This window comes from Dendrobates tinctorius, unplaced genomic scaffold (genome assembly GCF_039654945.1).
Source record: "Dendrobates tinctorius isolate UK_male_01 unplaced genomic scaffold, ASM3965494v1 ptg000022l, whole genome shotgun sequence".
Taxonomy (NCBI): domain Eukaryota; kingdom Metazoa; phylum Chordata; class Amphibia; order Anura; family Dendrobatidae; genus Dendrobates; species Dendrobates tinctorius.
This window is the reverse complement of record NW_027361690.1, coordinates 27,503,323-27,526,982: the sequence shown is the minus strand read 5'-3', so window position 1 is coordinate 27,526,982 and position 23,660 is coordinate 27,503,323. Positions and strand designations below refer to the sequence as shown.

The 23,660-nt window shown below is 46.1% G+C and overlaps 1 protein-coding gene across 1 annotated transcript in view; it reads right to left on the bottom strand.

The window, feature by feature from the left end:
- TM6SF1 (transmembrane 6 superfamily member 1) overlaps window positions 1-23,660 on the bottom strand; it is a 142,930-nt gene that overhangs the window by 73,979 nt on the left and 45,291 nt on the right. The window contains exons 2-3 of the mRNA XM_073568526.1: window positions 18,982-19,085; window positions 16,419-16,516 (exon numbers count right to left, since the gene is read on the bottom strand). Of these exons, the coding sequence (XP_073424627.1) occupies window positions 16,419-16,516; window positions 18,982-19,085 (202 nt within the window). The remainder of the gene's footprint in view (window positions 1-16,418; window positions 16,517-18,981; window positions 19,086-23,660) is intronic.

Genomic DNA, 23,660 nt, shown 5'->3' with positions numbered 1-23,660 from the left:
GCTGCATCACACTGTTGACTCATATTCAGTCTGTGATCTATTAGTATACCCAAGTCTTTTTCACATGTACTGTTGCTTAGCCCTATTCCTCCCATTCTGTATATGCTTTTTTCATTTTTATTGCCCAGATGTAGTACTTTGCATTTTTCCCTGTTAAAAACCATTCTGTTAGTTGCTGCCCACTGCTCCAGTTTATTTATATCTTTTTGAATCCTCTCTCTTTCTTCTCTAGTATTAGCTCTCCCTCCTAGCTTTGTGTCATCAGCAAATTTAATCAGTTTACCCTCAATTCCTTCACCTAAATCATTGATAAAGATGTTGAACAATACAGGGCCCAGGACAGAGCCCTGTGGTACCCCACTTGAGACATTCTTCCAACTGGACGTGCAGCCATTTACGACCACTCTTTGGGTTCAATCACTAAGCCAGTTATGAATCCACCTAACAGTTGCCTTGTCCATTCCATACTTAGCCAAGTGTTTCCTTACTATCTTTCTGTTTATAGATATCCTGGATTCTTCTATTCCCTTAATAGGACAGGGAAGAACAGTTGATGTTACATTTCCTTTCTGAGAGAAAACAGATGCAAAATAGGAATTTAAAAGTTCGGCCTTCTCAACATCCTGTCTTACCATTTCATCATTTTCATCCTGTAAAAATCCTATAGCATCTTTGACTTTTCTTTTACTTTTGACATATCCCCAAAATCCTTTATTATTGCTTTTGACGTCTCTTGCAAGCCTCAATTCATTGTCAGCTTTAGGTAATCTGATTTGTGCTCTGCAAGTTCTGCAGACAGCATTATATTCTTCTTTAGATATGCCTCCCTCTTTCCATTTTATAAACATTTCTTTCTTCCTTTTTAGCATGTGCTTAAGTTCTGTGTTCATCCATCCTGGTTTCCTTAAATGCTTCCTATGCTTCCCTCTTTTCGGAATTGTTAACAATTGTGCTTTGAGAATTTCATTTTTCAAGATTTCCCATCCTTCCTGGACATTTTTGTTCTTAAGGATATCCAGCCATTGGATTCCTCCAATTCTCTTTCTGAATCCCTTAAAATCTACCTTTCTGAAATCTAACCTTGACGTCTGAGTCTTCACAGGTCTTCCTCCTCTAGTTATCCAAAATTCTAAAATAGCATGGTCCCTCCTAGGGTCCCAGCCACTTTTACCTCCTCAACCATTTCCTCCCTGTTTATAAGGATTAGATCCAAGGTAGCAGTTCCCCTTGTTTTCTCTCCTACCTTTTGGAAGATAAAGTTGTCAGCAAGAGAGGATAAGAATTTCCTTGACCTGGTAGTTTTGCCTGAGAGATATTCCCTACAAATGTCAGGATAGTTGAAATCTCCCATGACAACTATGTCATATTTTTTGGAGAACTTGGCCATTTGATGCATAAAGAGTTCATCCATGTCTTCAGCTTGCACAGGCGGCCTGTAGTAAATGCCTACAATGGTGTCCTTTCCATTGTTCTGTCCTTGTATTCTTACCCATACAGTTTCCACAGAACTCCCAGTCTCTGAAGCTTCAATCTCTGTGCAGATATACACATTTCTAACATACAATGCGACACCTCTTCCTCGTTTATCAAGTCTGTTTCTAGCAAATAAGTTGTATCCTTCTAGCCTTGTATTCCAATCATGTGTATTGTCCCACCAAGTTTCAGTTATTCCAATGACATCATGTTTCTTTTCTGTGTTAGTAGTTCCAATTCTCCTTGTTTGTTGCCCATGCTTTGTGCATTAGTATAGAAACATTTTAGTTTGTGATTGGTTTCTCTTTCTCCAATATTTTTATTATTTAGATTCTTTTGTCTTTGTTCTTCCTTTCCACTTCTAATAGCAGAGTTCTCAATAGTATTTGTCAGGTGTATGGCTTTTTCTGGCCTTTTGCTTCCCTTCCCACATTGTTCTAGTTTAAAGCTCTCCTGATGAGTGTAGCAAGGCGACTTCCAAATACATGTTCTCCAGTCTTCGTAAGGTGCACCCCATCTCTAGCAAGTAGTCCATCATATAGGTAATTTACTCCGTGATCCAGAAATCCATTGCTGACGGCACCATTGAGGTAGCCAGTTGTTCACCTGCAGAATCTTACTCCACCTCCTTGTTCCATGGCCATCCACTGGGAGGATGGAAGAGAAGACCACCTACGCTCCCAGTTCTTTCACTTTCTTACCTAAGTTTTCAAAGTCACTGCAGATGGTTTCCAGGTCGTTTCTTGCTGTGTCATTTGTCCCCACATTTATTAGCAGGAATGGGTGGTCGTCTGTAGGTCTGAAGAGTCCTGATATCCTGTCAGACACATCTTTAATTTTTGCACTTGGAAGACAGCACATTTCTCTTGAGGTTATATCCGGTCAGCAGATAGCGGCATCTGTTCCTCTCAACAGGGAATCCCCCACGACCACCACTCTCCGCAACATTTTTCTTTCTCCATCCTGGAGGACTCGGAGGGTGTACAAGGTTGTTCTTTGTGGGTAAAGTCTTATCTTGATGTACAGTTGTGGCCAAAAGTATTGACACCCCTGCAATTTTGTCAGATAATACTCAGTTTCTTCCTGGAAATGATTGCAAACACAAATTCTTTGGTATTATTATCTTCATTTAATTTGTCTTAAATGAAAAAACACAAAAATAATTGTCCTAAAGCCAAATTGGATATAATTCCACACCAAACATAAAAAAGAGGGTGGACAAAAGTATTGGCACTGTTCGAAAAATCATGTGATGCTTCTCTAATTTGTGTAATTAACAGCACCTGTAACTTACCTGTGGCACCTAACAGGTGTTGGCAATAACTAAATCACACTTGCAGCCAGTTGACATGGATTACAGTTGACTCAACCTCTGTCCTGTGTCCTTGTGTGTACCACATTGAGCATGGAGAAAAGAAAGAAGACCAAAGAACTGTCTGAGGACTTGAGAAACCAAATTGTGAGGAAGCATGAGCAATCTTAAGGCTACAAGTCCATCTCCAAAGACCTGAATGTTCATGTGTCTACCGTGCGCAGTGTCATCAAGAAGTTTAAAGCCCATGGCACTGTGGCTAACCTCCCTAGATGTGGACGGAAAAGAAAAATTGACAAGAGATTTCAACGTAAGATTGTGCGGATGTTGGATAAAGAACCTCGACTAACATCCAAACAAGTTCAAGTTGCCCTGCAGTCCGAGGGTACAACAGTGTCAACCCGTACTATCCGTCGGCGTCTGAATGAAAAGGGACTGTATGGTAGGAGACCCAGGAAGACCCCACTTCTTACCCCGAGACATAAAAAAGCCAGGCTGGAGTTTGCCAAAACTTACCTGAAAAAGCCTAAAACGTTTTGGAAGAATGTTCTCTGGTCAGATGAGACAAAAGTAGAGCTTTTTGGGCAAAGGCATCAACATAGAGTTTACAGGAGAAAAAAGAGGCATTCAAAGAAAAAAACACAGTCCCTACTTTACAGTCAAACATGGCGGAGGTTCCCTGATGATTTGGGGTTGCTTTGCTGCCTCTGGCACTGGACTGCTTGACCGTGTGCATGGCATTATGAAGTCTGAAGACTACCAACAAATTTTGCAGCATAATGTAGGGCCCAGTGTGAGAAATCTGGGTCTCCCTCAGAGGTCATGGGTCTTCCAGCAGGACAATGACCCAAAACACACTTCAAAAAGCACTAGAAAATGGTTTGAGAGAAAGCACTGGAGACTTCTAAGGTGGCCAGCAATGAGTCCAGACCTGAATCCCATAGAACACCTGTGGAGAGATCTAAAAATGGCAGTTTGGAGAAGGCACCCTTCTAATATCAGGGACCTGGAGCAGTTTGCCAAGAGGAATGGTCTAAAATTCCAGCAGAGCATTGTAAGAAACTCATTGATTGCTACCGGAAGCGGTTGGTCGCAGTTATTTTGGCTAAAGGTTGTGCAACCAAGTATTAGGCTGAGGGTGCCAATACTTTTGTCTGTCCCATTTTTGGAGTTTTATGTGAAATGATCAATGTTTTGCTTTTTGCTTCATTCCCTTTTGTGGTTTTTCATTTAAGACAAATTAAATGAAGATAATAATACCAAAGAATTTGTGTTTGCAGTCATTTTCAGGAAGAAACTGAGTATTTTCTGACAAAATTGCAGGCGTGTCAATACTTTTGGCCACAACTGTATTTCTTCATTGTTCTCCTGTGTAAGAGTCCGGTACTGGTTCCTTAGCAGTATGGGTGCTGACTGCCTCCCGATGCTTCTCTGGGTCACATGTTTCCATTCCTCTGTTTCTTCAGATGCACTTCGAATTTCTTCTCTTTCTGTAACATGAATAGATAATTCTGCTCTGTCTAAGAACTCTTCACCTTCCTTAATGATCTTCAATGTGGTTAACCTCTCTTCAAGATTTTGCAACTTTTCCTCCAACAGGGACACAAGCTTGCATTCGTGACATGTGAAGTTTGGCTTTCCACTGGTAAGTCTGTGAACATGTAGCAAGAAATGCAGCTCACCAAATAGCTCTCGGTCTCTTCCATATTGTTATTGTTAAAGAGAGTTCAAAGCGATGAAAAATTAGCCAAAATTCGACGCGCGGTTTACCGATTTCCTCTTTTCAGCTGTAACGGCCAAAATCCAGTGATCGTTGAGCTCGCGGAGACTCTTCACTTATCCCAGAAGGCACTGGGAATATGCAAACTCTCTCCTCAGGACTCTTCCCCTGGATAAGGTTTTACTGATACTGGAGGAGGCGCATGGGGACCCCACTGAAGTAGGAGAGTTAGGCATGCGTCTGTTTGGCCGGGTTCAAAGAGAGGAGGAGATGGTGACCCAATTTATGAATGCGCTGCAGGAGCTCCATACTGCCATTGCTCATAAGGATGGAGTATGTGTAGGCTCCATAGATGTAGTATTGCGGGACCAGCTGGTGACGAGTCTGCGTGATGTAATGCTGAAACAGGCCCTGCGGGAGCGCATGAGAGTCAAACCCAGTATGACCTTCTCTGAAATAGGTAGAGAGGCGTGCACACGTGAGCAGGAGCTGGGGGTGACCGTTCTGGTGGGGAAGGTCCGGAATGGGGAGGTGTCTGCCACCCCAGTTACTGTCCCCAATGGGCGGAAGACTTGCACAAAGAGATGCAGCAGATACGCGAGGAACTGGACGAAACTTAAAAAATCCTGGCCGTAGCTGTCAGCCTGCCTGAAACTCGACCAGGTCCTGCTCCCAGGCGAGAGACGAGAATGGGTCGCAGAGAAGGGCCCCCTGTGTGTTTTAACTGTGGAGAATTAGGACATGTGTCTCGGTGGTATACGTGAAGGGGAAGACCCCTACAATGCCGACCGTTAAACTAAGTGGCTCCGAGCATAGGGGACGCCGCCTGGAGCCTGTTTTGTCAAAAACGAGTACTGGAAGTCCCACGAACCTGGAGTCCGCATGCCCCCTAATCTGGGCAGAAATGAACGGACGAGCTGTAAGTGGTTTCAATCGATACGGGCTCTCAGGTGACCACGATGCCCGAAGTATACTGTTGCCGCCACTTTACTGAGGCCATGCGGCCTGCATGGGGACCGGTGATTAAGCTCACAGCGGCCAAACAGTTGCCCATCCCGGTCGCAGGGGTGGTCTGGATGAATATTGTGGTCTGCGGTAAACACTTGGGACGCAAAGGGGTGGTACTGACAGCTGGGGAAGTACAAAAGGAGCATACCGTCATGTTGGGCAAGAATGTGCTAAAGGAGTGTGGAAGCCTTCTTAATGATGAGACTCCAGAAAGATTCCAAAGAGAATGGAGTACCCGTACACCTCAGAGGAGGATCTTTTAGCAGCTGATTAGAGCGGCCCAAGCTCAGGAGACTTCCAGCGGTGTGAAAGCATTGGGAAAAATAATTGCCCCTACTATATTGAATAGAGTCCTACTGCCAGGCCAAACAGTGCTTACTCTCCCCGTTCGGACCTGTATTCCTTTGGAAGGAGTGGAAGTTCAGATCAAACTGGGAAATCCCGACCAGCTGCCGTCAGGAATTCTTGTAGCACGAACATTGGCTACAGTGCAATAATGGACAGTGCTCGTGCGTTGCGTAAATTTAGGAGAGAAGGATGTCACTTTACCTCCCAGGAGTGAGGTGGCTCAAGTCATGTGCATGCCAGAGGAATTAGTATCGCCCCAGGCCATACAGCTTACCATCAAACAAGGGGATCCCTGGATGGTTACTGTGGACAGAACGTTATCACCTGACCCTCGAAATTTGCAAGAGGGTCGTCGGATTTAGAACAAATGAGAGCTGAGCTGACCGATCTCACGCCTCAGCAAATACAGCAGGTGGAGGCCTTGTTAGGGAAATATCAAGATGTGTTTGCCAAACACGAAGATGATTTTGGATGCACCACGGCGATCACTCATGAGATACCCACTGGAAACGCTGCGCCCATCAGAGAACATTACCGCCTGATTCCCTCTCAAATGAACCAGGAGGTGAAGGGAATGCTGTCCCAGATGCTTCAGAAAGGGGTGATCCGAGTAAGTCAGAGCCCCTGGCCTGCCCCCATTGGGTTGGTATGAAAGAAAGAAGGAATATTACGTTTTTGTGTAGATTAGCTCAAGCTCAACGCCTGTAAGGTGCAAGACTCGTACCCACTGCCACGGATTGAGGAGTCCCTTTCCGCTCTGGGGAACGCTAAATACTTCTCCGCTTTGGACCTCGCAAGTGGCTATTGGCAAGTGCCTATGTCCGAACAAGACCGAGCTAAGACAGCCTTCATACTCCCCATGGGATTGAGTTTCACCGGATGCCATTTGGTCTAGCTAACTCTCCAGGCACGTTTCATCAGCTCATGGAAAGATGCCTAGGGGATCTGAACTTCAAAGCCACCCTGATTTATTTGGACGGCATCATCGTTTTTGCTCCCTCCTTTGAAAGACATCTCCAGAGGATGGAACAAGTGCTGAGCCGCCTACAACAGCATGGGCTAAAAGTGAAGCCTCAGAAGTGTCATCTGTTCCGCACTCAAATCGGGTACCTGGGGTATGTCATCTCTGCAGAAGGAGTGAGGCCATCTCGAGAAAAGATTGCTGCCATGCAGGATTGGCCAACTCCAAAGACCGTGAAAGATGTGTGAGCTTTTCTGGGACTCACGGGATATTTCAGGCATTTTGTCAAGAATTTCACCCGCATCGTGAATCCGCTGCTGGAGCTGTTAAAGGGGGTACCGGCGGGTGCAAAGAACGGAGTCTTGCAATGGGGTGAAAGAAAAGAGGAAGCATTCCAAGCCCTGAAACTGGCCCTGACGGAGGCACCTGTGCTGGCCTATGCTGATTTCACGCATCCGTTTATTCTGCACACAGATGGGAGTTTGCATGGACTTGGGACAGTGTTGTCCCAGATACAGAAGGGAAAAGAGAGAGTGATCGCTTATGCTAGCCGGTCTCTACATGATTCTAAAAGGAACCCAGACAACTATAGTTCTTTTAAACTGGAGCTGTTGGCGTTAGTGTGGGCCAAGACAGAGAAGTTCGCTGAGTACCTGTCCGGATCTGAAGTCCATGTGCGCACAGATAACAATCCTCTAGCCCATTTGGAGAGAACAAAACTGAGGGCACTGGAGCAGAGTTGGGTTGCCCCACTACAAAATCACCTAGAAGAGAGGAGCAGAGAATACCCATGCTGATCCCTGTCTCGAGTGAACTATGGGAAGCCTGGAAACAATTGGGATGAGGATTTGGAAGCTGAGGAGGTCTCAGTTGTCCGAGACCCTGCCAGGATGGTGGCAGCCATGTTGGAACTAACACAGATGACAACTTGAGCCTATCTATTGGAACAGTCTCGGGATGAATGAGTCCGAATACAGCAGAAGGACAAAGAACTGGCTCTACTCAGGCAATGAGTCTGCTAAGCATTTGCCCAGTCAGCAAGAGAGAGATGCTCTGTCCACTGATTTCCTACGGATGCTGAGTCACCGGGAAAATTTACAGTTGAGTGATGGACTTTTGTACTGAAAAGTCTTACTTCCACAGGAACTGGGTAGTACCTGGCAGACGGTGATTCCCGAGACGCTCTTAGCCCAAGTGGTCATAGAGGTGCACGAACGCAGGGCTCATTTCGGGCCGGAGAAAACCTACCAGTGGCTACAATGACTGTTCTTTCACCCTCATTAAAAATCAGCAGTGGAAGAGACTTGTTAACGTTGTCGGAGCTGAGAATTGGCTAAGCCACCTGAACAGAGGGCCCCCACGCAATCCATTGTAAAATCTGCCCCACTGGAACTACTAATGATAGACTATCTGACCATTGGCCCAGCACATCAGGGGTATGAATACTTCTTGGTAATGATAGATCACTTCACGAAGTTTGCTGTTGTAACCCCGACTCGAGATCAAACCGCCGAATCTGCTGCCTGTGCCATTTGTAAGAACTTCATTCAGGTGTACGGGTGTCCAAAGCGCATACATTTAGATCAGGGAGCTTGTTTTCTTGGAAAAGTGATGGAAGAACACCACAGCTTATACCAGATCGGGCAGTCTCAGACAACACCCTATCATCCCCAAGGAAATAGAGGTTGCGAACGATTTAATCGCACCCTTGTACAGATGCGGAGAACTTTAGAAGAGGACAGGAAGGCTCGATGGCCCGAATATGTGGCCAAGCTGGTGTGGGTCTATAACAACAAAAGAAACAATACCACCAGTTACACTCCCTATTCTCTTCTGTTTGGTCATACAGGAAAAGGGATCACTGAACTTGAGCTGGAGCCCGAGAAGGACTACCTACGAATGGGGGGTGTCTTCCTGGGTTCATGAGCATAGATACATCGGTTACAGACCTTACATCATCTGGTACAGACTAAGTTTCAGGAGCTGGAACATCCCAAAATTGCTCCTCTGCGAGGGACAGCTCTGCATGCCGGAGACCGTTTTCTGGTACGAGACAAGCGCCCTCGAGACAAATTGGAGTTCGCATATCAGGTGAAGCAAAGAGTTGATGCTGGGGGACCAGTTTATGAGATCCAGCCTGAGGGGACAGAAGGTGCCCCCACTCGCATTGTTCACCGGAACATGTTACAACCCTGTTTGTCAACCCAGGACAAGAGTTGTCGGACATGGCAAAGGAATTTCCAGCAGTCCCTGTAACAGATGAAAAGGAGGAATCTGATGTCAGGGGGAACGTGCCTACAAGTCCCCGAGGACTACCTGATGCAGTCGAGCGAATGGAATCTACTACTCCTTATGCTTTACGACACTCCGAACATTACACCGTAGGCGTATCCCCTATACGCTACAATCAAGATCAGTTTGTCTGGCAACAGATAATCCAAGGCTTGGAAGAATGCTGGCGTGAAATAGAGAAGCTCTCACCCATGGAATGGCAAGCTAAAAGAGAGGTGGAATGTAAGGAGGAGTACCAGAGCAGAAGTACCTTTTACACGCTGCTCCGGAACTGCTAGGGCTGTCACCCATGTTGCAGGGGGGAAGACCCAGAGTGCTGGATAAACCGGGCAAGTGACTGAGGTAGGCGAGGCGGGCCTATATAGCGCTGCGCATGGGAAAAAGAGCAGAGCTCGTGCGAGAAAGCTGAGTGGCAGGACGGGTGCTGTGTCCACTGTGAAGGCAGAGTATCTCTATTGCGCAGGCCGCCCCTACAGACCCCCTGCAGAGAGGTCCATCGCTGGTTAGGCGATCAAATGACAGTTTCCTGCCTCTCTCCTTGCCAGGAGGTGACTCAGGGCCAACGCCACAGACCGTGCCATTAGTAGAACGCCGTGAGGGACTCCCGGCTAGGCCAGGACCTATTGTACAAGGGTTTGCACACACCGTGGAGCGAGAGCTCGTTCCGGCAGTACCTCACATTGGACTCAGTACCGTGCCAAACACCATTAGGTACAGGGAATCTACCCTCTTCCCAAAGACTGCGTCGAGACGTCAAGTGCCGCTGTTGTCGGTGCCACCGTTGGAGAGCTGAAACTCTGTATACCAGAAGACATCAGTCTGATAAGTGTCATCTCTTTTCATATTGAACTGTCGTTAGCCCCTATCCATCCTTCCTCCTTCTCAGTTCTGCCCCATTCCTACTATCCCTCTGCAATCCCTCACTCCCTGCGTGTTGATCACCCCCATGGTAGGTGTGGGGATCACTCGCTTGGTACTGGGCCGGTGTCTTAAAAGGATGTGTCACGTGGCAGTGACCCGGTCCGTGGCCCTGGGTGTCCATGTAAAATAGGTGGAATGAAGCTGAATAAAGTTTATAGGTAGATAATTTGTGATGACACCTGTGGTACTCGGCAATGAAGGTGTAGGATCTGCGGTGCAGATCCTCTGGGACAGATGGTACAAGGCAGCAAAGATGGAATAGCTCTCCACAGGTAGAGCTGTAGTCCCAGGGGAGTAGTAGTAAGTGTTGAGTTAGATGGTGTAGTTTTAGGCACAGAGATGTAGCAGTGCTGAGTGGGTTGGCGCAGCAAGAAGTCAATGATACAGCTGAGTGCAGTTCCAATTCTTTTCCTCACGTTTCTGTCACATAAAGGTGCCCGCTTCAGTGCCATGGTCTCCAGATCAGGGGCTCAGCCAACTCCCAGGCAGATGGAATTAACCCTTCCAGCACTCCCTCTCGTGTGCCTGTTATGAACGTCTCCTTGCTAGCGCTAATCTGAAGTACTTGTAGTTTTGAATTACACTCAAGTTCCTCCTTCTTGATGTTACTTATACCTCCACTCGTATGACAGGCAGCTGTAGCCTGCTTCGGGGACGCCATACAATCATGTCCCAGCTCAGACACGTTGCTGCTGTCTTCAAGTCTTAGGTGGGAATAAAGTGGTCACAACTTCTATTCCTCCGGTTTCTGCTGTAGGATCATTAGTATCACACACAGTCTGGGATACCGGCTCCTCGCCTTGGCGCATTAAACTTAGGAAAGGGCTCTGCTCTAGCCCTAGTCCCTTGTCTCTCTCCTCCTCACGTTCTGCTCTTATCTATCTTCCTTCTGAACAACTGATCCTTCTTTCTTTCTCTTTCCTTCCAAGCAGCTCCAGCTTACAGGAGGCTGCTGCATCTACGTCCTTTCCCTCCTTCCCCCATAGGAGAACTCACTGAACTTCCTGTCAGCCTTCCCCAATAGTGTTTCTAAGCTCCACCCAGCACCCTTCATGAAAAACAAGAAGCTGCGATAAAGGGTGTTCTGCTGTTCTAAGGTGTCTGTGCTGGATGTAGGTGCTGGAGTCTGGTCAGGTGTTACCATCTTACCTGGGAGGTGGGATACTACACCTCAGGAGGAGGTGCAGTACCTCTGTGGCGACTGAACCCTCAGGGGCACCACATGTGGTGTGCATTTATTGTTTAATAAAAACCTTAACTCTTGATCTGCCTCCTGTCCATGGTGGCATCCAGCGTTCCCACAATTTCTACACATATACCAGGATAGGAAGCATATTCCTTTATATCTGCAGTCTTTTACCCCTTCTCCTGTCTGTGGCTGCTCTCTGCTGCCCCCGACTGCTCTCTGCTGCCCGTGCGTGCACTCAGCGTGAGTTGTTTTTTATAATCTAAAACTTCAGTATTCAGGTTAAATTGCCTTGTTGGCACTTTGCAATGCATAAGTGGGTTTTGGGTTGTATTTTGGGCACTCTAAAAGGTTTGCCATCACTGGTCTATACTATAGATCAGATACTCTGCTCATTAGGAGTAGCTGAAAAGAATGGAAATCCCTGTCTAGCTATAAGCCATGTGCTATAAATATTCGGAAAAGTTTCTTCATGCACCCAATGCAAACATAAGATGTAGGGCATACAGTGTATACATACACTTTTTGCTTAATCCAAATTTATGACATTTTTATATTATATAGGAGTTCCTTCTCAGGTGCCATTTGGAATACACCCACAAATACTTGATCTTATGTTGGACCATATTCTGTACATATTGTTTTTTTGGACCATTGCTGTATATTTTTGTGGGTTTCATATCATTGTTTCTATGATGTATATGTGACTCTTGGGGTTATCTTGGTTTTAATTGTTTTTATATTAGTGCTTGTTTTTTGGTGTCAATAAAATTTGTATATTTTTCTACAGGTGTGCTTATTGTTGTGTAATGCTCTTTTCTTTTGGTCACACGGTAGTTTTTGCTCACTCATCCAGTACCTGTTTCTTCAGAGAACCACTGATTGTAACGCCGGTGGGTTTGTGGTTTGTTTCTCCGGCGTTACTCTTCACGTCTCTGCTTTAACCCTTTGCTCCTCTCCCCCTAATTAGCAGGGATACTGTTGTCTGTTACCTGTATGGATGCTGCTCAGTTCCCTGCTCCTCTGCATAGCTGCACATGTGCTGTGATTTCTTTGCTCCGCTGCATGACCATCCGCATGTGCGGTCCCTGGCTGCTGCTGTGGAAGCTATCCATGGGTTGCAAGGTCCTCTGCAGCTGGTGCATGACTTTCCACGGGTGTCCAGGCTTGCAGCCGCTGCCAGGTGCCCTAAGCCTCAGTTCCTGTGCTGTCTGTGCTGTAACGGTTTCTGTTTGTCATAAGGGTGCGTGCGGCCACACCTTCCCTGCTTTTATTAGGGTTAGTGTGTGCACCTAAGTTGCTTTCCCCAGCCTATTGCTGACGGGCAGCTCCTATATAAAGATACTCTTTCATGTTGGGCATTGCCAGAGCTTTGCATTAAGTTTCTGAGTCTTGTCATGTGTGTTTGGTGTTAAGCTCCTGTTCTGCTTGCTTTCAGTTCTAGGAAAGCTGATGCCTGTTTTTCCACCTGCCCAGGGGGCTGAGTACCCAGATCCATTTCTGTTTGTGTCCTGTTTTTCTGCCTGCTATGGGGGGCTGAGTACCCAGATCCGCCTTTCCTGGAGGCTGCATATCCAGGACCGTTTCTGTTGTGTTTTGTTTCCTGCCTCCCTGAGGGCTGCATTCTCAGGCCAGAACCCTTGATCCTGTATCCGTTCCTGTTCCTGACCCTGCCTGAACTGTGTCCTCTGTATTATGTTAATGAAGTCTCTCTGTGTCTGGAACCTTGTACCCAGTGACTGTGAACCACCTGGGTTCATCTTTTAAAGAAGGAGTCCTGTGTTTACTATGCTGTGCTCAGCCTGCTATGCGGGATAACGCCGTCTGGCTCCGGTCCAACCCGGTGGTGCTTGCTCCATCCCACTTGAGTTCCTTCCTAGGTCCGATGCCTGGAGCCTGACGACTGTAGTTTGGAACCTGACGACCGCAGCCTGGTGCCTGGAGATGGTGTCCGATGTCTGGTTCCCAGAGCCCGACCACCGCTGCCTGGTTCTGTGCCATTTGTGTCCCAGCTGATGACATGGGCCGCCACGCCTGTGTCCTGATGTCCAGCCTGTGTCCTGATGTCCAACCTGTGTCCTGATGTCCTGATGTCCGGCTTGTGTCCAGATGTCCCGATGTCCTGCCTGTCCCGATGTTCCGCCGATTCCCCGGGGTCTACCCTGTGATGACCCCTGCCATCGTCCCAGATCAGTGTCTGATGTTCTCCTGCTGAGCCTGTGAGCCTGTTCTACGCCTGGGGCCTGAGAGAGAGGCCGTCCTAGTATGCCCGTGCCAGATGATCCTGGACTGCATCAACCCGTGATGTCCTCCTGCCTTCGGCTGTTATCCTGAGACATGTACCCTTCCTTGATGTGCGCAATCAGGAGCCTGGCATCTTTATGTTCCGTTTATGTACTGTGATTTTGTTTAAGTAAACTTTATGTTTCTTCATACCTAAAGTTGTGCGGTGTTATCTAGTTCTGCTTGTCGCCATCTTGTCCACATGCTCAGCTGCCGCAGATCCTGCTCCTTGCCCTTCCCTAGTCTGGGTAGGTCCAGGTTACCCTTCTGTGGTTTAGTGTTTCCACATTCCGTTCCCACCTGGGACGCTCGCCCCACGTCGTCATGGTCGGGTGACGTGGAGGCGTAGGCTCGGCAGCGTCCGCGGTCACAGCCGTATCACTGATCAGTCACAAAACCAACAAAACATGTCTGCAACTGTAGCTTTTAGTTTAGTTTGCTATCCTGAGTCATGTGAAAAGGCTCTTTAAAGGCTCTCCATAAGAAAAACATGTACCCCTAAGGCCTCTTTCACACATCAGTTTTTTGCCATCAGTCACAATTCGTCAAAGTGTGAAAAAAACGGATCCTGTGAAGACTACAAAAAACTGATGCACCGGTTCTTTTTTTTTGACGGATCCATTGAAGCTGGAGTTGTAGGAATTTAAAGGAACAGGATTCTGGAGAGAGAGAGAGAGAGCAACAGAGACAGAGAGAGAGAGAGAATTTTTTATGTGCCAGAATGGAAAATGCAGCTGTACAGGACTAATCTTTTTCTGGGCATGCTCAGTTTCTAAAAACGGAATCCGTTGCCGGAATTCATCTTTTGACGGACAGCGACGGATCCTGCGCCCATAGACTTCCATTATAGACGGATGACGCTGGATCCGTCGCTGTCCGACTTTTTGAAGTTCACAAAAAACGTTCTTTTGTATGTTGTCTCCGCCCTACGGACAAAGATTTTCCGACGAATCCCTCGGACGACGGATGAAACGTGCGGCCATCCGTCACTAATACAAGTCTATGAGAAAAAAACGGATCCAGCGCTGGATCCGTTTTTTAAAAAAAATAACGGATTGTGACTGATGGCAAAAAACTGATGTGTGAAAGAGGCCTTAGGCTACTTTCACACATCCTGTGTGTGGGGTCCAGCGGCTTGTGGCGAAAAGCCGGGCAGCCGGATCCGGCCTGCAGCGGTGACACCGGATGTGTATGCGGCGTCTGATACGGCTCGGACATGATTTAAAGGAGCCGCAGGAGGAACATATACACCGGTGGACGAGAGAGGCAGCCGCTGAGAGAGACAGCTGCTGAAAGGGAGGGGAGGGGAGAGAGAGAGTGACATGTGGGGTTAACACTCAGTGTCCAGGCGAGAGAATCTCTCTCTCTTGCCGGGCACTTGTGGGGTTAACCCCACAGAGAGATCTCTCTCTCTCACCCAGACACTGTGAGTGTTAACCCCACAAGTGCCCGGCGATAGAGATCTCTCACAAGTGTCTGGGCGAGAGAGAGAGATCTCTCTCTCTCTCGCCGGGCACTTGTGGGGTTAACATTCACAGAGTCCGGGCATGCGCTGTGGAAAAAGCCGGTCCGGCGCTGACAAAAAACTTTGCAGAGAACGTTTTTTGCAGATGCCGGACGGCTAATTTTTGCCGTGTCCGGCAACAACCGGACACGACGCATAACCATCCGGCACGATGCGGCGACCATGAAAGTTTATGGGACAAAACCGGATCCGGTTATTAAAAATTTTGCCTCATCGTGCCGGATTACAAAAGCCGGATGTGTGAAAGATGCCTTAGACACAATGTTCATCTGGTTCACATTGGCTTTTAACTCTACTAAAAAAGGCAAAAGCTTTTCAGTACAAGAACATGACACAAAAAATGCTTATATTTATCATACAAAGATAATAAATAACAAATCTCTGTAGCACATTTGGTGGCAGACTTCAAATATGCATCTAAGGGAGGGCTCATACTCACATGCGAGAAACTTGGACGAGTCTCGCACGTCAATACCCGGCACTGCCGCAGGCACTCGAGTCAGAGCATTCATGTCATGGTTAGGACATGGTTAATGTCCTGTTCTCTCAGGGTTAATTTTGATGGCCTCCTTTTGGATCTGGGAGGGGTATTTATACTCACTCCGGACTAGGATTCCCTATCTGCTATACTTTCGTCTAGTCTGTGTGTCTGACCCCTGGAGTGTGTGCTCGGTTTGCAATTGTTTTGCTTGCTCTCCATGCGGTACTCTTTTGGATTTCTGACCTCTGGCTTCCCTTCTGACAATCCCTTGTCTCACCCCTCGTGATCTCCTGGTTTTGATCTTAGCTTGTTTGACTACTCCCCTGTGTTATTCGTCTTCTCTGCACCCCGGAGTCTGGCTCCGTCCCCGATCACCTACTACTCTGTCACATGGTTCAGGTCCTAGTTGTTACCTGGTAAGTTACCCGACGCTCTGCTCTCACCTCCCTTGCTGCGGCACGCAGCTCTTCCTGCAGCAGTAATACTCAAGAGACGTGACAATTCAGCTGCATAGAAATACATGCAGCTGAACGCTCCGATCCGAGTGCCGTGTATTGACGTGTGAGACTCGTTAGAGTTTCTCACATGTGAGTATGAGCTCTTAGTCTAGAACAAAGCCTATAAGTAAAGAAGTATGTTCCCATGTTGCATGAATGCTGTGGACTACAGCTGCAGATTTGTGCAGTGCTGCCGAGTTGATATCCAGTCTGTCAATTTATTTAGTGGATATTAAAGTCGATGTATTTCCATAACAAAACAGATCTAAGTATGAATTTTCTGCTGTGGGAGGTCCACAGTGGAAACATTGCAAGGGACTGGACCGATGAAATACACAACTGGCAAATAGCCAATATGTTACTTAACCATTACATTGCTGAAGCTGTTTTATGAATGTTTTCTGCTGTTACCTCTTTTAAATACAAAGTCATAAATCCATCTATAATTCCATCTTGTTCAAGTCCAATGATAAGACCAACCACACTGGTGAAGGCGAATACTGCATATACTACAAGGAAAAACATGAAATGTTAAGGCAAAATAAATCAAATGCCAATTTCTTTTTCATAAGCAGAGAAATTCCCCTAGACCCACAACTGTTCTGGTTGCATTTAGTATTTTTTTTTGTTTTATGTAAATGAAGAATTACTGTACAATTAAATGTTAGACAACTTTTTATTATAGTTCTATTTCAATTCCACATAATTTCTAAGATTTTTCCTTTCTGTCAGTGAATGGGAATGTAATATCAGAGAAGAGCAGAACTTTACCTTGGTAAGATATACTGCAAATGGACCTCTCAACAATCCAATGACAATCCAATGACAATGGGGTCATAGGTGGGAGAGGTCTATGCAAACAACCATGATAGTGAGCTTTCTTAAAATATTTGTGGGTGTTCTGTAACGTGCCACTGGGTGGTAGCTGTGGGCGAGGTACTCTTCTCTTACACCCATCAAACTACATGAAGATGGAGGTCCTAGCTGGGTGTGAGCTTCGTCTGTGTGGGCACTACACCCTTGCAGGCCACATGCCGCCGGTGACTTCGGCTGGCCAGGACCAGATGTTAAACAGTTCAATGAGGGAGACCACCACTCAAAAATAAACTGTCTTTTACCGAACATCAACCTGGTTGGAACTGTGTACAATAAATAGCTGGTGCATAACTTCACAAATGTTTCTTTCAAAATACGGAGCATCTCCACACACAATCTCTCTACCTCTTCGAGTTTACTTGTTCCTGCCTCACATTTCTTTATCTTCACCAACACCAAGCACAGTACTACAGTCCGTTACAGAGAGTCCCATTCTCAACCTGGGGTTCAGCAACCTTGTTCCTTAAAGGAACCAGTATGCCAATATGGATGTTATTTGGCTTCTCAACTTCCTGGCGCCTTGGAATTCTGGTCAGGGGCACTTTCTTCTTCTCACTGTCTCTGTTCCATCCTGGCCCGTTACCTCTCTGAGTTATAAATTTGGGGCCATATTGCTTGGCATCCTGTCCCAGGGTCCGGCCCTGGTGCTTCACGTCTGTCCTTTTGTCGCTTTTTATTTTTCTGCTCAGGATCATGCTATCCCCTGCCTCTGTCTCCACTCAAGTAAGGGATACCCACATCACGCGGTTCTGCTTCTCTTGTGCACTGGACCCTAACTGACTTGCTGACAGGAAGCTTTCTCTGCCCTTTTACTTTAGACCCTCCCACTTTGGACTAGTCTCAAACATTAACCTCCCTACTGTCAGTCAAACTACAAACTATCACTAACAACACATGTCACAATACATATTATACATCAAGATACATTATGTTAACTCATATGTCTCTAATGGGGAATGTGGTCATTATTTCTATCTCCATACAGTTCCCAGAAAAGTGAGAGTTTACAGTGTTCTGTGACTAAATTTTACATACATCATGTACTAAATGCAATGATGTATGCAAAACAATAAAGTATCCTGTAGCCTCCCATACTGTATGTGGAGAAGAAAATGTAGATGACAAAAGCCCAATGGCACCATTGCCACACAATGGAAATGTAGAGTTAGAAAAACAAAATAATTCATATACAGCAGATTGGGCAGTATACCATAGTCAATCACTGGAGTCGACTATTTTTTTCAGGTGACATATTGGCCATAAAAATAACAAGTAACCATGAAGTGAAGTTACACCGATCAGCGTCCACATCTGCGGTGTGCTCCATTAGGATGATTTTTCTACATATCAAGCAGAATTTAAGACATTAACAACATAACTATTAATTCAAACATTTAAAATGAATGAGCACTGGCTAATGTTAGCTTAAACAGTGCACAAAATATACATATTATAGCATGGGTAGTCGAGCGAACCCAGTGCCAACAAACAAATACAATGGACACAATGCCTGTTCAAACACACGGGTATTCAACTGCATCCAAATACCAAGCAATTTAAAATCAAAACAGCCAGAAAATATAGGTTCCCCATGGTTGTGTTCTCTGTGTAGCTTCCCTTTATCACAGCATGAAACAAAATTATAACTAAATAATCAAGTTGATACTAAACTGCCCATCTCACCCAATTTTTTTTGTTGAAAAGTCTGTCTTCTAGTTTTCCCAATGGTCTTCTTTGTAGTTCAAATCAGTATCAGAGTGTTATAACTAAGATGCCCTATATTTACTGTACCTTCTTGAGCTATTGAACATAGAGATGTCAACAACATAATATCCATACAGACACATAACTCCTATAATTCCCTGTATGTTTCTAGAAGCATTTCCTCTATTTGAGTTTATCTGTGGAATACTTTAAAGGGGATCTAGGTAAATGTAAATAGAATACATAATTTCAAAAGCCATAGTGCCGCCTAAGAAATAAGAGCTGAGTTGCTGGATAAGGAATTAATAAACATTTGCCTCTCTTTTTTTACCACCCAAGTACCTAATATACCATCATAAAAAAAAACATTTAAAAGCTCTAAATATATACATACCATAGAATAATGGATCTTTGGGTGGTTTCTGAATCACAAGCAGACGAGAAAATAATGTTACCACCACCAACACCATTCCACTAGCAAGGGCAACAGGCCAAGAGCTGAAAAACAGAAAGCCATTTTTGTATTGTAGTTTGATTAAACACTTAAGCTGAAATTCTACATCTTTGAGTCAACACAAATAATAGTGCATGTACTCATCATTTCCCACCTAGACTACAACCATGTGCTACTCTATGTTCTCCCATCTGGCACTCTGGTGCCCCTCTAATCCTCTCTCAACTAAGCGGTCCAGTTAACTTACTGGTCCTCTCATTACTCTTCCACTGTGCATAATAATTATTATTATTTATTTATATAGCACCATTGATTCCATGGTGCTGCACTTGAGAAAGGGTTACATACAAATTACAGATATCTCTTACAGTAAGCAAACTAACAATGACAGACTGGTACAGAGGGAAGAGGACCCTGCCCTTGCGGGCTTACATTCTACAGGATGGTAGGGAAGGAGACAGTAGGTTGGGGGGGTTGCAGCAGATCCGGTGTTGGTGAGGCGGTAACCTCCGGTAGTGGTGAGGAGGCAATTTGGTCATAGCAGGCTGTAAGCTTTCCTGAAGAGGTGGGTTTTCAGGTTCCGTCTGAAGGATCCAAATGTAATTGATAGTTGGATGTGATGGGGCAAAGAGTTCCTGAAGATGGGGGATATTCAGGAGAAATCTTGGAGGCGAATAGGTGAGGAGTGAATAAGTGTGGAGGAGAGAAGGAGGTCTTGGGAGGACCGCATATTACGTGAGGGAAGATATCAGGAGATTAGTTCAGAGACATATGGAGGAGACAGGTGATAGATGGCTTTGTAGGTCAGTATTAGTAATTTGAACAGGATACGCTGAAGTAATGGAAGCCAGTGAAGAGATTTGCAGCAGAGGAGTAGCGAGGAAAGAGATGAATTAATCAGGCAGCAGAGTTAAGAATGGACTGCAGACCTGCGAGGGTGTTAGCAGGGAGGCCACAGAAAAGGATGTTGCAGTAGTCAAGGCAGGAGATGGTGAAGGCATGCACAAGCATTTTAGTAGATTGAGGGTTGAGGAAAGGACAGATTCTGGAAATATTTTTGAGCTGGAGGTGACAGGAGGTAGAAAGAACTTGGATGTGCGGTTTGAAGGACAAGCAGAGTCAATGGTTACTCCGAGGTAGCGGACTTCTGGTATGGGGGAAAGCGTGATGTAGTTAATTGTGATAAAATAGGTCAGGTACGGAAGATATGTGAGATCAGGGAAAGATGATGGGTTCAGATCGGTCAACTTTGAGTTTGAGGAAGCGAGAGGAGAAGGAGGAGGATATGGCTGATAGCCAATCCGGGATTCTGGACAGCAGAGAGGTGATGTCTGGGCCAGAGATTTAGATCTGAGTGTCATCAGCATAAATGTGGTACTGGAATCCATGGGACTTTATGAGTTGCCCAAGGCAAAGTGTATAGATTGAGAAGAGTAGGGGTCCTAGAACAGAGCCTTGGGGGAACTCCAACAGAGAGAGGGTAGGATGAGGAGGTAGTGAGGGGGTGGGAAACGCTGAATGTGCGGTTGGAAAGGTATGAGGAGATCCAAGATTGGGCGAGGTCTTTGATACCAAAGGAGGAGAGGATCTGTAGTAGGAGGCAGTGGTCAACTGTGTAGAAAGCAGAGGACAGGTCTAGAAGGAGGAGCATAGAGTATTGTCTGTTTTATTTGGCTGTAAGTAGGTTGTTAGTAAATTTGGTCAGGGCTGTCTCAGTGGAATGATGAGAGGTGAGAGGAAAGTTCAGCGTGGACATGCTGCTCCAGGAGTTTGGAAGCGAATGGGAGCAGTGATATTGGGCGATATCTGGAAATAGCGGTTGGATCGAGGGTTGGCTTTTTAAGGATAGGCGTGATTGTGGCATGTTTGAAAGCAGAAGGGAAGGTATTAGAAGTTAGTGATAGGTTGAAGAGATGGGTTAGGGATGGGATAAGAGTGGTAGTGAGGTTGGGGAGGAAGTGGGATGAGATGGGGTCGAGTGCACAGGTTGTGCGGTCCAATTTGGAGAGGAGACAATTAAGCTCCCCTTCAGTGATGTTAGATAGGGAGGTTATGGGGTTTGGGCATTGGTCTGGTATACAAAGGGGTTGTGGTGGTTGAACAATGAAGACTTGCCTTCTTTGGTTAATCTTATTTTTGAGGCATGTGGCAAAGTCCTCAGCAGAGATGAGGGAGGTTTGAGGGGGCAGTGGTGGGTGGAGGAGAGCGTTAAAAGTTTTGAAAAACTGTTTGGGGTTGTAAGATAGGGAAGATACAAGGGTTATGAAGTAGGCCTGTTTAGCAGAGGGGAGAGCAGATTTGAAAGAGAGTGTTGCCTGTTTGAATGCAGTGAAGTCGTCTTGCGAATTTGCTTTCTTCCAACGTCGCTCTGCAACCCTGGACACTTGTCGGAGCTTTTTAGTGGTGTTATTGTGCCAGTTTTGTCTGTTGATACGTCGCACTCTGCCATTAACGAGAGGGGCAACTGCGTCAATAGCTGATGCGAAAGTGGCATTGTAGAAAGCAGGTGCACTGTCTGTGTCATGGAGTGAGGATAATCTGGAGTGCATAATCTGTTTCCTCTATACATATCTGATCCCATTTCCTGATTCTTCCCTGCTGCTTATGTAAAAATATGGAACTGTTACCCACATTTTCCCTGAAGGTCACGTATATTGTTATAATGCATTTTTAATGTGTAAAGTGTTTAGTGACACAAGTTATTAGTGACAGATTGTATTCTGCCCAGCAGTAGTGAGCTATTAAGGACAGCTAGGGTTAATAGTTAAGACTAGCCTAGAAATGGAGGGGCTAAGGTGAAGGGACAGAGACAGTTTCTTGTCCGGAAGGCAGATAGGGTCCAGTGTGCAGTAGAGCCAAAAATATCAGCTGACCAGTGAGCAGAGCCGCATGAAGTGAGTGTCCCTGAAATGAGAGGAGACAAAGCAATGGATAGCGTTACCCAGAGTAGTGATGTGGAAAAGAGATAGAAGGAATGAGCAATTCTCCAGAGAGGGGATACAGGGCAGGAGGCCTAGCGGGTTGGTCCCGAGTTCAAAAACCAAAGAGGTAACGGGATGAATCAAAGCAGGGAACGTGAGCTGAAGAGAGTACCTTGTGTAGTCATTTCTAGGCGTCAGCAAGAAGAGAAGCTAAGTAAAGGCCATAGTGGCAGAAGTAGCTCCTTTAAGGGGAAAGGACGCAGAACCGTGGATTGAGAAATATAACTCTCGCTTACTGAACTGTAGTGTCGTTAATGGGGACAAGGGAAACTCCCGAAGCACTGTGCTGGATTTGGGTAAAGGCAGAAGAACTAACTGAGGCAGAATTGCGTGAGTTTAGAAAGTAAAGAAGGTGTATAAAGATGCTCCGTGTGTTAAGAGAAGCATCAATGAAGATTTGCACCCACTATCCATTGTACATACTCTTCCGCACATTATGGTTCAGCAAAGGACAGTTTGTTTTTAAATGGAGGTCTCCCTCATTGAATTTTATAATATCTTGTCCTGGCCAGCCACCGGCACCATTAGGCCTGTAAGGGTGAAGGGCCCCTGTAGTTAAAGTCCACACACCCAGCTAGGACCTCCATTTTCATGAAGAGTGCCGGGGCGTGAAACATGAGTAACTCGCCCAACAGCTACCGCCCCGTGCCACATTACACTTGATGCTGTCAGCAGGATTGTGTCTCTCAACCAGAAGAGCAAAATAATTGAGTCATATGGAAGTTGGCAACCACAACGTTTTCTAAAATGGTGCTGAGCACGAACTCTAAGGTGGCAGGTAGTGGCGGAGCACAATGAGAAGGACACGCCCATCGTGGGCGTAGAAAACACAAAATGGCGCTAAGAACCGTTCAGCCCTCCAGAAGTTACACCTATACAAGGGAGTGTGTTAACAGGAAAAACCAGCCTACAGTGAGAGAGCAAAGTGGAAGGAGAAGATCCACCCATCAAGGTATGATGAAGAAAAATGGACGGAGGCACTGAAGAAGTCCCCACCCAGTTAAAAGTGAAGTAGTGACGTAGGACACTAAGTGACTAGAAGGCTAGCGCCAATAGTCCCCTGGAAGTGGAGGAGTGACCCGTACTGTTGGAGATGGCGAGCAAAGTTTGGAAAAGTGATGGCCGATGCTCATATCCCAGCAGGGAGCTTTCCTGGCAATGAGCTGCTGACGATGCAGAATGGCAGGGGAGCTCCCGTCGCCTTTGCTGTGCCAGTACGATGACGTCATCAGCTGGCATTGGCATGATGACAACATCACGTTACGATATACGCTCTGGCCAGTCTAGAAGTGGAGCTTCGGGGACGGCAGCAGAGCGCCAAACTAATGGGAGCGAGATGAGTGTTTGTATGTCTTTTTTTAATTTAATATATGTATGGGATAAGCCGGCCTATACCATATATAGGAGCCTATATAGGGGCTTACACTGTATACAAGAGGCAATATAGGGGTTCACACTGTATATAGGAAGCTATATGGGGCTCACACTGTATACAGGAGGTTATGTGTGGGGCTAATACTGTATATAGAAGGCCATGTGTGAGCTCATACTATATACAGGAGGCTATATGGCGGCTCATGCTGTATATAGGAGGCTATGCACAGGCTCATACTGTAAACAGGAGGCTATGTGCAGGCT